The sequence below is a fragment of the Chironomus tepperi genome, unplaced genomic scaffold, assembly GCF_022539635.2.
Source record: "Chironomus tepperi strain 1889 unplaced genomic scaffold, CSIRO-AGI_Ctep_v1 contig_364, whole genome shotgun sequence".
NCBI lineage: Eukaryota > Metazoa > Arthropoda > Insecta > Diptera > Chironomidae > Chironomus > Chironomus tepperi.
Genome location: NW_027226486.1, coordinates 1,464,055 through 1,479,254, shown reverse-complemented (window position 1 = coordinate 1,479,254; position 15,200 = coordinate 1,464,055). Strand labels below are relative to the sequence as shown.

Sequence of the window (15,200 nt, the reverse complement as noted above, 5' to 3'; positions counted from 1 at the left end):
TGGGTGCTTAAACATGTGCTGATGTCGTGAAAATTGGGGGGAATTCTTGTAATGTCTACAATACTATACTTGATGATTTAGAACAGACTTGGTTCGAAATTCTTGGGATTCATCTGAAATCTGGCTAATGTCTGACTTAGCCTGGATTCTGACTGAATTCTGCCCAAGATTTAGTCGGTGCTATGAACGACAATCTATCTGAAAGAGCTGCATCTGATGAGAATCGAACCCAAGTCCTCACAACAGAGTGTCTTACGGCCTCCCTAATCGATTACCTATCCACTCGGCCACAGAGACCTTTTTCTCCCATTGACTGATTCTTCTACATATGACTTGATACCTAAGACTCCACCCTACTCCGACATCTCATCATGCTCATGAATGAGCAGTTAGTCAGAATCTCCAAAACTCCTCCAAATCTTCCTCTTCATAACTCAATTCACCCCTAATCATCCTTCAATTTTTCTACAAAACTTCCCTTCCCATCCTCCATCCTTCTCCTTAAATTGAGCAACAACGTTTCTAAACTCATTCTCCCTTCGCCATCTGTCTATTGATTCAATCCATAGAAGTGTGAAATTATTTTTTAATTAAATGCATACCAGTTCACCGTTTATTGCCCATGTAATTGTAGACGGCGGATAGGATGCATCTGATGTACAATTTGCTTCAAGTACATCGTCTATGTTGTAAATTGTATGTATACCTTGTATTATCGGATCATGACGTGGAAGTGCTGATAAATGGAAAAAAGAATTTCAGTATAAAATAAAATTGAACATAAATGCAAGGAAAAGGTGTGGATTTGAAAATTTAATAATTGTAATTAAGAGCTGTTTATTTGGAATAATTGAATATGGATGGGAAGTGTTTTTGATACAGAATGGTGGGTTGAGTGGATTCTGTAAATGCAGTCTCACTAGAATTAGGTTAATTTCAGTTTACTGCTATGCAGACACAAGTTGTGGCGTTAATTAAGGTAGTCAGATGTAATAAAACATCAACTAGCCCTCGGCAAGCCTTAGCAAGGGTGCATTTTGAGAATGCTGAAGGGTTTAGGGGGTTGATTTCTCAACCTACCCAGCCAATTTCCTAAACATTCTCAAAATGTTTCAAACTGCGTCCCTATGGCTAATTTTTGGTAAAAATGACTGTCTATGGCCAAACCGGGGATGGCTAAAGCTTCTTTAAAGGTCCTTAAAGCCCCTCGACGCCTTTGTTCTCATATCCAGTTACTGTCTTGTCTAGCAATTCCTAATTATTTTACCTACGTCTATATATGCTAATTCACAGTTTCTGTTGACAATCTATCCATTTACAGTCAAAAATCGCATATTATCACCGACTTATCATCCAAAATCCTCCAAAATCCCCCAATTCTGTATAATCACTTTACCCTCATAACCTCAAAAAATACCAGATAAAAACATCCTCTCAACACTTTAAAGTCATTATTTTTCAATCCAAATTCAATTAAATGCAATTTTGATTTATACGAGAAAATTCCACATTCTACATACCAACAACAGTCATTCTCTGATCACTATAATTGATTGTAAAACTCGGCGCATCTGCGGATATTTCACATCGATATCTATTGAAATTTAACAACAACAAAAAAAAGAGAAGCGAAAACAATGCAATAGGATATGAAAAAGATAAATAAATGATGGTGCTTAACAGAAGGAACAGCGTCCGATTCGAATTGTCATGTCATGAGTCTTATTTGGATACCGAGCAGCACTGTCATTGGTTTGAAATCAGCTGTCATCCAATTCAGACAAGGAGAGTGCTATTGCATGTGTGGACCTTCATTCAGATGAGTATGGTCATTGACCGTTGGCACTATCATGCTTGCTGTCAACGCGACAACCCCGAACAGCACAAGTCAGTTAATCTGGACCCAGGACGATGTGTCTCTGACTTGGTGCCGGATCTAGTTTAATTTTGGTATCATCCCGAAATCACATCAATCTTGTGCCTATTTTAGATCGACTAACCGACTTGCACTATCCGTACCATACCGACACCCTAACCAGATCCATCAGTGCTTCTCGGACATGATATAATGTATTAAAGCTATATAAAAACAAGAACACTTACACGCCACTGCTTTTGCTACTTAAATTGTCTAAACTAACACTACATGTTGTTCTATTGCATCGATATGGATTTTCATTATACAATGTGATGCCAGCAACTGTCCAATTCAATATTTGTTGATCCATCATTGGACTGTATCTGGGAATGAGAGAAATAAAATATATCGATGTAGAGAAAGTTTTTTTGAGCAACATTTTATGTTGAAATGTTCAGTTTTGAGCTTTTAGGATATACGACAATTTTAATAAATTATGAAGTATTAATGGATGTACATGAGTCAGCTCTCATGGGTCATGTTGAGTGAATTTGTAGATTGAATTAATTTTTTTCAATTTTAAAGGATTTTGAAACTTTTTTTAGGAATTTTGATGGACATGATTAAGGAAAGGGGTAGCTGATGGTTGGGGTAAAACCTCTTAACCCTCATCTACCCCTCACATCCATCCATCAGCTTATATTGCAACACAATTCATCAAATATCCAGCACAACCATAAAAAATATCTCAAACAATCATGTCACATGATTGATAAATAAAAAGTGGAATGTGAACTGACCTGAAGAACTCATGACCATCTTTATACCATTTGACACTGTTGAGTTTATTGCGTCCCATTCGATACGAGCATGATAATGTCACAGCATCTCGTATGTCTGCAAATTCTGGTATTTGAACATCTGTTAAGTGGACTGAGTTTGATAGAGGAATTACTGTAAATGATGGAGAAGAGAAGAAAACTTTATTAGATAAGATTGTGTCATTGGTGCTGGACAGACAAGGAGCTGATGAAGATGAAGGTGTACGACATTAATTTGTAATGATGCTCATGTGTATGTGCCCAAGATTGAGCATTCTCAGTTATATTGACTGAGTATGCTCATTTAGATGAGTATGCTCATTGTCTGTTAGGAGATACTTGAGCTTAAGTCAGTGGTGGACAACCTTTGTGCTACGGAACTCTAGTACGCCACCAACAGTTTGGAAAAACGCCATAAACCGTATAACATTTGTGGATTCTCTCAAGGCTTGCCATCAAGTTGTGCTGTAAGAAATATAAGGTTGCCCACCCCTGGCTTAAGGTATTGGATGTGCAGTTGCTGACAGAAAGTATTAAAAATTCATAAAGAAGTCAATTGACCTTATTGGAGGTTGTTGAGCACTGAATAATGCACATATGCATTTAACATACTCAATTGCGTTTAAATAGGATAATACGCATGGTGTTTAGTAAGGAACGAAATTACACAGTAATTTAATGCATTGCATAGTCATTTCATTTGTAAGCAGCGTTCCTCAACTTCAAGCTGATTGAAATATCAGAATGAATTCATTTAATTCAAGTCCTTCGGTCAAGTTAGCAGCAAAAAATTCAAGCTCAATTAAATGGAAGTGCTAAGAAAAACCAGAAACTTAGTAAAGGCCAAGTTCCATTCACCAAAGCCAGAACAACCAATCATCGAATTTTCAGAATTCTTTTGGTCCGAAAAAATGTTCAACTTTTTTGGATTCAACAATTTTCCGATCACTCCATCAATTAACGGAACTAGACGTAAGAAGCTGGTCTTTGCCATTGCAATCCTCAGTTTGGCGGTGTTATCGGCTCTGTTACTGACCAGCACTTTTAATGGACTTAGAAATAGTGGTGAGTTGGTGACTTTTGCCGAGAACATTTGCACGATGGCTGGCATGACTGTAATCTGTGTTAAGGTCTACACGATTTTTTACTTGTATCGTGAGAATATTGCTGGAATTATTGAGACTTTGGAGACTTACTATCCTCATGATGGATGGAATCAGCATGCTTTTCAAGTATCTGATTATTTGAAGACTATCCAATCTATAGGCAGACTTGGAATTGTGTGTTACGTCCTTGGATTCGTTTCCTTTAACTTCATTCCGATGTCATCACAATTTTACTGGCTGATTACATCACAAGAATTTGAACTCAGTCCGATCTTCAGCTTCTACATGCCATTTGAACAAAAACGTATAATTCCATATACATTGCTGAACTTAGAAGCCTTGTTGTCTCATTCATCAGGTTTAACATTCATCTGCATGACTGATTTCCTCTATGCTGAACTTGTGGCACTAACTGCTATGGAATTAAGTATTATGGGACAAATGATGAGTGAAATAGATCCAAAAGATGGTCAGGAGAAGGCACTTCGTGACTTGAAGAAGCTTGTCATTGTTCATGAAGATTTGATTGAAGTTACTGAAAAGCTGCAGAAGACATTTTCATTGATTCTGTTTATGGATCTGTTTGGAATTATTGGGATGATGTGCACTTTGGCGTTTTTGGCATTTGTAAGTTGTGGATAAGTTATCGATGTAGCTTGATCCTAAATAATCTACCCAACCTGCTACTCTGGTCCATTTTCATATTCATTTTCCCAAACTCATAAGCATGCTCTATCCTGTTTGCCTGTCAGGGACAAGCAGATTAATAAACTCAAAGATGGACATATTTCTCTAAATATCCTCAATTTTTCAGGCCGGAATCGGATGGCTGTTCTTCACAAGATACTTTTTCTTGTTCTTTGGTGCATCCTGGAATGCAATCAACCATTGCTTTTACGGTGGACGTTTGAGCGAGTGAATTTTAATCATTATTTTTCTAGTTTCTAGCTTTTTGATAATTTCTAAATTTCAGAGCGTCACTTAAAGTAGCAGACGATGTGTACAACGGTCACTGGATCAACGGTAATCGAGCTTATCGTCAGCACATTCAAATCATCATGAATCGATCTCAAAATCAGCTAAGATTGTCGGGTTTCAACTTTTTGGATGCTAATTTGGAGACGTTTAAATGGGTATGATATGTCTCTAACAGGCAAAGAGCATGCTTTTATGGAACAAAATATCACTATGGTACCTAAAAGTGATCTCTTGGCATGTTAGGGATAGATTAGAAATTTTTGGTAATTTGATTGTTTTCTCTTAACAGATATCGAATCTTACATATTCGTATTATACAGTACTTGTTACTTTGTATGAGTCTACTTAAGAAAATTGTAAAATTCTTAAGTTTTATGTAAGGAAAGACGAGATTAGATGATTTATATCGATGTTTTTATAGCTTCACTTATAGTAATCCGGAAAATAATGCACAATTTTGAAATATCAATAATTTATTTGATGGATGTATGCAGAGTTGACAGAACTTTATATTTCCAAAAAGTCCTAGAGTCTAAAATCCAGTGAATGCACCTACACATTGGAGTCCTGCCTATTCTGGACATAAAATCCTGGTAGCCAGTTGTGATTAACATAACGACATGTCATGTCATGACGACTTGATCGTAACCTCTAGCCTCTAACTTTAACCTGCTCTTAAGGAAGTAACTCAGCTTCAAGTATAGCGACATCCATTAAAGCACACAGCAGCACACAGCATCATCAAAATATTTAAAATATCATTGAAATGTCATAAATATTTATGCTTATTTGGTAACTTACAAATAAAAAATAATCTTCTTATAATATGATACCTCATAATACACATCATAAACCTATAATGTAGGTATTTTACAGTCAAAAAAGAGAAGATCTTTAGCATGAAAACGGTAATAAAATCAAGTTAGTGAAAATATTTTTTTGACATGTCTAAAATCAGTACGAAGGATTTCCATGCATTTCCTTGTGGGATTTTTTTCCTGCCTATCAAAATGAATATAAAGTGGGTAAAATGAAAAAAAAAAAAAGTTCATCACCTGCCCTGACTTCGGGGAGGATAAAGAAATGGAAATACTTTAAATTCCTTTCAAGTTTGAACATTACATTGCTGTGCTGCTTCGGTGCTGAACAATAGGCAAAAAATATTTGTGTGTAAAATGCGTGAGATAGCTTTTTTATTGTTCTATGCTGCCTCGTTGTTTCTTGACTAACAAATCCGACAGGAACATCAAATGTTGGCTTTTGTTGGCAGGGAATTTATAAGCTTAGCTTACATGACTTTTAGAAACTAATTTATTTAAAAAATGATTTTTAACAATTTGATTTGAAAAATTTCTTGGATTTTTGAGGCAGCAGAGCCTTACTAAAGTAGGTGTTGTATGGGAAAAGGTTTAAAATGCAGCATTAAAAATGACAGAAAAATTAGTACTTGGTCTTGTGAGACTCTAAGTTGGTCAAGATTCGATAGAATTCGGCCAGTAAAATTCGGTAAAATTCGATTAGATTTAGTAAAATTCATTCAGATTTTCAGAGCCTTAAAAGGTTTATGACGATGCCTTCTTCATTTGTATCGTTCGAGTTGAAGCAAGTCAACAAGGGCATACCTAGAGTAATTTGCGACTAAATCCTACCTAATTGGATGAATAAGCTTATATTCCAAAGCATCCTCAATTTTGTGACCATACTTATGAGTCATGCTGATTGTCTGTTCGGTTTTACCTCAAAACATTCCTATTTTCACTCTTGCAACCCACAAAATCAACCAATAACTTAATAGAATCCAAAGAATCTAATAAACATATCCAAAAATAATCAGATTCTTAAATTTCCTTTTTATTTCCATGCACAAAAAAGTTGCTTCCCCAAGCTGCAAAATCAAAAAAAAAATCAAATTCATTCTCCTTGTCAGTTGCAATTCATCGCCTAAAGTCAGCACACTATAAATAAATAAACAAATAAAAGTCGTTATTTTCCTCCTTTTTAGCTTCATGCTTCCTACCTTTCTATTTCTCTCCCCCTTCTTTTCAACAAATTTAATTCTGATGAGATTTTTCTCCAGAGAACAATAAATATCTTTAAAGCTACAACAGACAGATTCCTTTTGCTTGCTTGCTTGCTTCTTCTTTGCTGATTTATAAAAATAGATTTTATCGTATCAACTAAAAATTTCTGTACGAAACAATGTTTTTTGAAAATTTTTCTTTCCTTTCGATTGCTTGTTATGGAAATTTTATTCGAGTGGAATATTAAAGAAGAGATAATTGAAGATTGAATGAGAGATGAAGTGGAATTGAAAATTGTGAATAATATGGAAACGAATTTCTTGTTTTTTACTACATTTATATTACAATTTTGTGTCTAGAGTAAATGATTCAGGAGCAGGTTACACTGTGGTGGAAAGCCTGTGTGCTTCAGTAGGCTGAGGTGGCATTAATGATGACTAGGTGTGTCAAAACTGGTTCAGTATTTCTGAATCTGGTCAAATTTGACAAAATCATGTCTAATTTCACTAAATGTATTCAAATTCAACTAAATCTGTCAGATTTCACCGAATCTTGCTAAATCATTAAGAATCAGGCCGAATTTCAAATAATCTGGCCGAATTCTACCGAATCTTGTCGTATATCATCTAATCTGCCCAAATCTTAAAGAATCTGGTCGAATTTCATCAAAACTGACCGAATTCTAACGAATCTGGTCGTATTTCGCTGAATCTAGTCGAATCTTTCCGATTTTGACCGAAAGTGGTCAAATTCCATCTAATTTGATCAGATTTCTAGATTTGATTCTGGTTGTATTCATCTGAAACTGGCCAATTCAGGACGAATTCAGCCAAATCTTGTCGAATTTTGCACGAACAATACGACAAAGTTATTAACATTCTACAAGAAACTACAATTTACGCAGATTCTTTTCAATAAAGTCGAGTGCTATTTTAAATGTTTTGATATATTTTCCACCTTGACTTCATATTCTGGTATTCTCATGGCAATTAATGCGTAAAATAATACGACACAGTTTAGAAGTTTTTTCATTTTTTGTTAATTATTTTTTTAAATCTATTTGAAGTCCTATATTTACGTCTTAACAATTTTGCGATGGAATTTACTTCAATTTTTTCAAATTCTCAAATCTTCAATTTTAAAAAAATTCAAAGTTAAATTTGAAGCTTCCTTCTAAACCATCTTAACTTCTCCTCTTTTATCAATCAAAATTCCAAAAATTGATCATAAAAGCAGCTTAAGGCATTAAAACTTCAAAAAAAGGAATTTTCCTCCCATGCCCGAAGCCATTCAAATTTTTACAACTTTAAAACGACTTAAAAAAAAATTCCTTCCTATTTTCCCCTTCACAAATTCCTCACGCACATCAGCACTCACCATGGAGAAAAGATTTACATTCCTTTAGATTTTATCGTGGCTAAAAAGTAAGAATTTCTTACAATCCCTAAAAGGAAAAAAAACTTTTTATCGCCTGAAAAATTCATTATCATTTGGCAAGAGGAATGGCATCAAGTGCAATAATAAGAGGAAGGAATTCTTGTTGAAATGTTAAATTTAAAGGAATTATCTCCAACATGTGGGGATGTCCTGAGGTGATGTGAATTGAAAAATCTGGTTTAGGCAAACTTAAGTCTAGTTTGTAGACAGATTTAGTGAAATCTGACTTCAGGCAAGAGTCACGCACGACTTAGGTTGGATTATCCGTCCATTCTTAGTCGTGGGTCATCCAGGGGTTAATGGATGTCAACAGAAAGGAAATTTCAAAGAAGACCCTCAAAATTTATCAATCGACAACCCTAAAGCATATTTTGTGGTAGAATTGACAGCAATCCAATTTGGAGGTGTCTATATTAGCGTCTGGACTCCCAAAGTCCAACAAGCTATGCTTTCTGGACCGAAATTTCAGGAAATCATACAACCAACTCTGGATTGAAGAAGCATCACTTAAGAACTGCCTTTTAGCATAGCTTGAGGAAGACTTCATTGAGGAGGCACCTCCACTGAAGTCAGGACTCCCAAGAATTCCAGTCAACCATAGCATGAGGAAATAGCCCTCTAAATTCAAGCATCATTCAAAACCTGACCCAAAACTTACCCAAAACAACAACAGAATGAATATATCCATTTTTAAAAAGTGACTAAAATAAAAGCCATAAAAATAAATCAATGAATAATTTTTTTTATTCCTCCTCCCTTCCTTATTCCTTATTATTTTTTGTCTATCATTCTCTTAGCCTTTTCATGGCTACTTAAACAAACGCCAAGGCCAAGAGGCATAAGAAATAATCATCATTTTTATATTTTTTTATGTATATATATCAACATTCTGTTTATGAAGTCGATTCCTTTCAACAATGGTCACAATGGCGTCATAAAAATGTGATAAAAATTTTGGAGGGAAACAAAAAAATTATCTTTTATTTCATTATCAGTTCTTCTTCTTTGTTGCTATGACGAAAATCCTATAAAAATTGAGTTCTTGACTTTAATGCAATTTTCAATCGATAAATATTTATGAATTTTATTAATTTTAATTTAAATCAGGGGTGCGCAACCTTTTATTGTACATTATAAACTTTAGTAAGAAGTGACGACCGAAACCGCACTCGGCATAGCTCACAATAGACGTTATGGTATGCCAAACACTGCATGATGCATGACCAAGGGTATAAAATTGAGTTGGTGTGTCTAGAGCAGCGAAAAAGCATCCGAAGTTCAACTAGACTTTGCCTAGGATTGAACCCAGGACCTTTGAATCGGCTTCCCGACTTCCTAACCAATTAGACCATTGTCGCTTTTACCTACCGCTGATTTAAATAGTTAAAAGAAGGATATATATTTTAATTCGAATAGGTAGTTATTAAAAATGGCAATAAAATCCATAATTCAGACATATAATCATGGAAATGAGGGAAGTATGAGATACTTTGCTATTATTAACTATGTCGATTGAACTACAATTTATTAAAGTTCGATAATTTTTGTAATATAAAACACCATTTATATGGAAATGAGGAGAAAAGTTTCAGAATTATCGCAGAATTGTCATCATATATTATTTCAACACAATTATCAGCATCATCAAATGTCGATAATAGGAAATTATGAATAGTTTTGTGAAGTTATTGCATTTTAAGAGGTTTTCTATTAGCTCAATTAGTCATGGGTTGTGCTATGACTCTTAAACTCCTTCTTATTTCATAAATTGCGCTACTTGAACTAGATACTCGTACTACTGAGAGTTTGAATTGAGTAGGTAGATCACTGAGCGTTCAAGTTGAGCTACTAAGCGTTCAAGTCGAGCTACTGACCATTCAAATCGAGCTCCTGAGCGTTCAAGTCGAGCTACTGAGCGTTCAAGTCGAGCTACTGAGCGTTCAAGTCGAGCAACTGAGCGTTCAAGTTGAGCGACTGAGCGTTCAAGTCGAGCTATTGAGCATTCAAGTCGAGCTACTGAGCGTTCAAGTCGAGCTACTGAGCGTTCAAGTTGAGCTACTAAGCGTTCAAGTCGAGCTACTGACCATTCAAATCGAGCTCCTGAGCGTTCAAGTCGAGCAATTGAGCGTTCAAGTCGAAATACTGAGCGTTCAAGTTGAGCTACTAAGCGTTCAAGTCGAGCTACTGACCATTCAAATCGAGCTCCTGAGCGTTCAAGTCGAGCTACTGAGCGTTCAAGTCGAGCAACTGAGCGTTCAAGTTGAGCGACTGAGCGTTCAAGTCGAGCAATTGAGCGTTCAAGTCGAGCTACTGAGCGTCAAGTCGAGATTCAGAGCGATTAGGTCAAGTTGAGCTACTGGGCATAAAAATTCAAGATTCTATTTCCGTAAATTCCACAAATACCTTTAGGTGACCTTTAGGAATCTCTTCATTAAAAATAAACATTTCATCCACTGACAAACAATCAACGAAATTCATAAAAAATTAATTGTAACGTGCATCACAAGGAATAAAAGTAAAAAAAAAATATGCTTCAAGTTATAAAAAATTTACGAACAATAATGCAAAAAGCTCAAGCATCAACATCATGAACATTCATTTCTTTTTTTCTTAACTTCCATTGTTCACATAAATTATTTTTTTTTTTTATCTTAAAGACTTAATAATTCCATTTTATGAGCGTTGGAAAAAGTTATAAGAGCACAAGATTCTTTGTTTGGCAATAAATGTTCCGCAAATTGATTGACTTGGGTTAAGTTGCTGGAGAAATGGTAAGAACGGTCCGTTAGGGCATACTCTGGTCTAGCAGTTACCTGACGATATTGGGGCACACTAGAGACTTGTAGAAATGGTCTAAATGGTCACTCAGGACGCCCTCAAGACCTGCCCATACCTGGCGACTTAGAGGCAACCTAGCGATTTGGAGAAATGATAAGAATGGTCCGTTAGGGCATCGCCAGGTCTTGCCGGTACCTGACAATATAGAGGAACGCTAAAAACATGGAGAAGTCATCTGAATGACCACTCAGGGCACCTTCAAGACTTGTCAATACCTGTGGACTTAGAGACACCCTAGCGACATGAGAAAATGGTTAAAATGATCCAAATGATTCATCAGGTCATCTCTCAAGTTATGCCGCTACCTGACAACTTAGAGACACCCTACCACCTTCATTGTGCTGCTCGGAACTGACTCCTTCAGCACTTAAACATTCAATTTCCATTCACATCACTTAATCACATTCTTTAAGAATTCTTCTTAAATTTCTTTCTTAAGAATTCTTTCTCGGTCCACATGCCAACCAGACATCCAATACAAAGGAAGTCCTAGCTAACATCGAGACATTAAGTCGGATATGAACCGATTCATATGAGACTCAACATCAATTGAGTGCTAAAATTTATTTAATAACTTTCAAGAGCTCAAGTAATTTCTAGAGCATATTTACATTGTAATTAAATACTTACCATGCGATAATAAAATCATTGTGATCTGATATGTCCATCGTCGTTTCATCATCATCCGATTTCCATTGACCAAATGGACAGAAGAAAGAAAGAGTCTTTTAGGGAAGAAAAGGAAAAGAAATTTAACAATTTACATTCTATTCGTTTTTTGTGTTTTTTTTTTTCTCAAATGTGTGTATTTAGTAAATACCACAGTGTTTAATGTAACGAGATTAATCCATATAGATAAGCATATTTTTCTACTGTGTGTGCTGGAAATAAAAAACTAAAAGAAGAAAGGAAAGTTTTTGCTTCCGATTCTGTTTGTGGGGTATTTTGAGGAAAATGGATTGATTTGAATTGTTTTAGTCTGTCTGGGTTTTGTGAGTCGACTAGACTAGACTCGGTAGACGAGCTAACCCGGTAGTCGAGCAGTCTCGGTAGTCGACAGACTCGGTTGTCGAGCTGACTCGGTAGTCGAGCTGACTCGGTAGCCGAGCTGACTCGGTAGTCGAGCTGACTCGTTAGTCGAGCTGATTCGGTAGTCGAGCTGACTCGGTAGTCGAGCTGACTCGGTAGCCGAGCTGACTCGGTAGTCGAGCAGACTCGTTAGTCGAGCTGACTTGGTTATCTACCTGACTTGGCAGTCGAGCATACTCGGATTTCGAGCTGACTCGGTTATTCGACTAAACTCAGAAAAGCGCTTCTGTCACCCAAACCCCAACCTAATTTCCAACTTGATCCCTTTTTTCTGCTTTCTTGCGCTTTTATTATAGATTTTAATGTAGCAACAGAAGCCAGCAGTATTTTCATTTCGCTTCAAAAAATAATAGAATGACATTCAAGAGATATACCGAAAAAAATAGACAATTTCCAAATAAAATATCAATGTAGATACAAAAGAAACATTTTCTATGTTTTCCTCTTGGTTTGTTCTGCTCAATGTGTATTTATTCTAAAAATGAAGACAATAACAACTTGTCTTTTGTCTGCAATTTGAGATTTTTTTTTCTGTCTTGTTCTTCGACTCTGTTTGTCTTTTACTCAGCATAGGATGTCTAAATCTTGAGATGAACGTAAGTTAACATCATAATTTTGTGAATAAAATTTGTGAGATTTTATTCAATTTTTGTGTGATTTTAATGAAGCAGTTGGAAAGTTTTTGAAAGATTTTTGGAGATTTATATTTTGAATTTTGGAGTTTTAACACCCGAGTCAGGAGGGTATTCATGGAGCCCGGAAAACACTAGACTTCAAAATGGTTGGAAACCTTGACACAGACAGACTATTTTACTTGACTTTAGTGGGTGACAAGATTTCAATGAAATGGCCTGGAAGCAAGGATACGCTGGCCTGAATTTTGGACAATATCGACCCCTGTGCTTTCCGATGAGAACAAGTTGGGGGGAATTTTTGGGGAAATTGAACATAGTTTTCTAACGCATCACATCATTGTATTGGTAAATTGGCAAAGTTTTGGTCTTAAAATTCACTTCCTCTTCTCCAAGGGCGTATTCAGAAGGGCAGGAGGGGGTTTGGTGGTCAATACCTCTTCTCCAGAGCACATCACATCACTTCATTGGGAAATTGGTAACATTGCTACCTTAAAATCCACATTTCATCTTCTCAAGGGGTAAATTCATTTAGAGGAGGTAGAAGGAGGGTTTGAGTGTCAACAATCCTCCCCTTCTTCCCCTGGTTCCCAAAAAAATCTTTATTTTTGCTAATGTTTATCGAAATAAAATCACAAAATCCGCTCAAATTAATGCGATTCATTCCATTCATCCCCTCTGCTCGTTCTACCCTTCCCACCCTCCATCAATAAGTTCTCAAGCTACACCCCTGCCAGTTCCCCTACTCTCCCCTCCATCCCCATCATTTTCACATTCAAAAAACTGAAAATTATTGCATATTCAAAAGTCATTTCCAACACATGTGATGATAAAAATGTTCCTTCAATTTATTTATACACTTTTTTTTCAAGACAATTCTTGCAACATAAACAGACGCATCTGCTTCCCAATATCTCACATTGTCTTCACTATGTATTTATTATGCTGCTTGTTGTTGCTGATAATAGAGACAAACAGAAATAAAAAAATAAATATGAAAAACTTTATATCATTTGTCAGTGTAGCATAAATATTTGTATTGGGCCAGAAGCATTAAGTACACACATATATACACAAAGTCACAGTGAGGAACAAAAGTTTCACATTTTTATACGGTTTAATGAGTTTTTATTGCAAAAGTTTACAAAGCTTATTGTGAAGTAGGAAAAATAAAAATATTCGAGCTGCTGTTGCAGAGGGGTAGTCTGGATAAAAACACACAACTACTTAGCCATAAGATACATCCAAAAAAAAAAAAACTTTTTTACACTTTCTTGCTTCATTAACAAATCGTCACATTAAGTTCCAAATCGTTTATGTTTCAAGTTTTTTCCATCTCCTTTTTTGCTTTTTTTCGTCATTTGTTTTTCTGTTTTCTGTGTTGACAGCACACAACTAGTAGGAAATTTTAGGAGATGATCAGAATGTGATGACTTAGAAATTGAGGTGATGACGTCAACAAATTAGATGATTTTGGGTATTTTTCGAAGTTCCATATCAATAGCTAGCATATGACTCTCAAAAAGGAGCTATTTTCAATCACATCGGTGCGTGTCTCCTTACTTACTTACTCAGCTGGCCATACAGATCAATTGCGATCCATGATCTCTCTCATATGGCGCTTAAAGTGGGTTCTATTGCTATCCTTTGCCTAATAATTACCAATATCAAGTACAATACTATCTTGATGCTCGTGTCCTTCCTTAACAGTCAGTCAAGTTAAGTCTTAGATGCTTGCTGATGTAATGTGCCATGTCAAAATTCGTGCATGCAAGATATCGAAATGAAGCCATACAGATGATATTCTTTTGAACTAGCAAAATAGACACATTATATGACAAGACCTAAAACACTGCATTGAGCACACAAAGCTAGCTTCTTGACTAGACCAATGCTGATGAACACCATGCTTCAAACTGAACATGAACTTCGGAAGTTACCCTGAACAAACAAGAAGCATGCTTATGAAAACGCCAATTTAAGTAAGTATGGTCATTGTCTGTTAAGATTCATGACATATGTCTATTTCTAACTCATGTACCTTTTCAAACAAGGTATGTCTATTAACTAGAATTGAGTTATTTTAGCTCTAAAGGTAGATATCTCATGAGTGATCCAACTGAGACAATTGTTGAGTAGCCCCGCAAAGCACAAAGCGAGTAAATGCCCAAAAATCTGTCCCCAGACTGATTCGATTATGAGTTAATGCTAGATTTCATCAAATCTGGTCCGAAGTCGGAGTCATGCTGGTCTGCTGCTGAATTTAGGGTAATTCTAACGGCAAGTGTGTTCTTTCCATGTATGCCATATTGAGAACATGTCAAAAGTTTTGGAACTAATCAGAATCATCTCCTTAAAAACCTTCAATTTCAACACATTCCTGTCAAATTATCACAAATAAAAATCACAAGATCCCATTC

The 15,200-nt window shown here is 35.9% G+C and overlaps 1 protein-coding gene across 1 annotated transcript; it reads right to left on the bottom strand.

Moving 5' to 3' along the window:
- Positions 1-590: 590 nt before the first annotated feature.
- On the bottom strand, positions 591-11,816 carry LOC139095442 (uncharacterized). Its single transcript, XM_070646793.1, has 5 exons — positions 11,690-11,816; positions 2,659-2,812; positions 2,104-2,241; positions 1,521-1,594; positions 591-736 (listed from the first exon to the last, which is right to left on the bottom strand). Exons 1-5 carry the CDS (start codon positions 11,742-11,744, stop codon positions 591-593), a joined length of 567 nt encoding a protein of 188 aa, XP_070502894.1. The 5' UTR covers positions 11,745-11,816.
- Positions 11,817-15,200: the final 3,384 nt, after the last annotated feature.

Coding starts and splice junctions, on each gene's coding strand:
- LOC139095442 (XM_070646793.1), bottom strand. CDS start 11,744: ATGATGATGAAACGACGATGGACATATCAGATCACAATGATTTTATTA. Junction 2,813..11,689: donor AATGATTTTATTATCGCATG/GTAAGTATTTAA, acceptor CATCATTTACAG/TAATTCCTCTATCAAACTCA. Junction 737..1,520: donor TCAGAGAATGACTGTTGTTG/GTATGTAGAATG, acceptor TCCATTTATCAG/CACTTCCACGTCATGATCCG.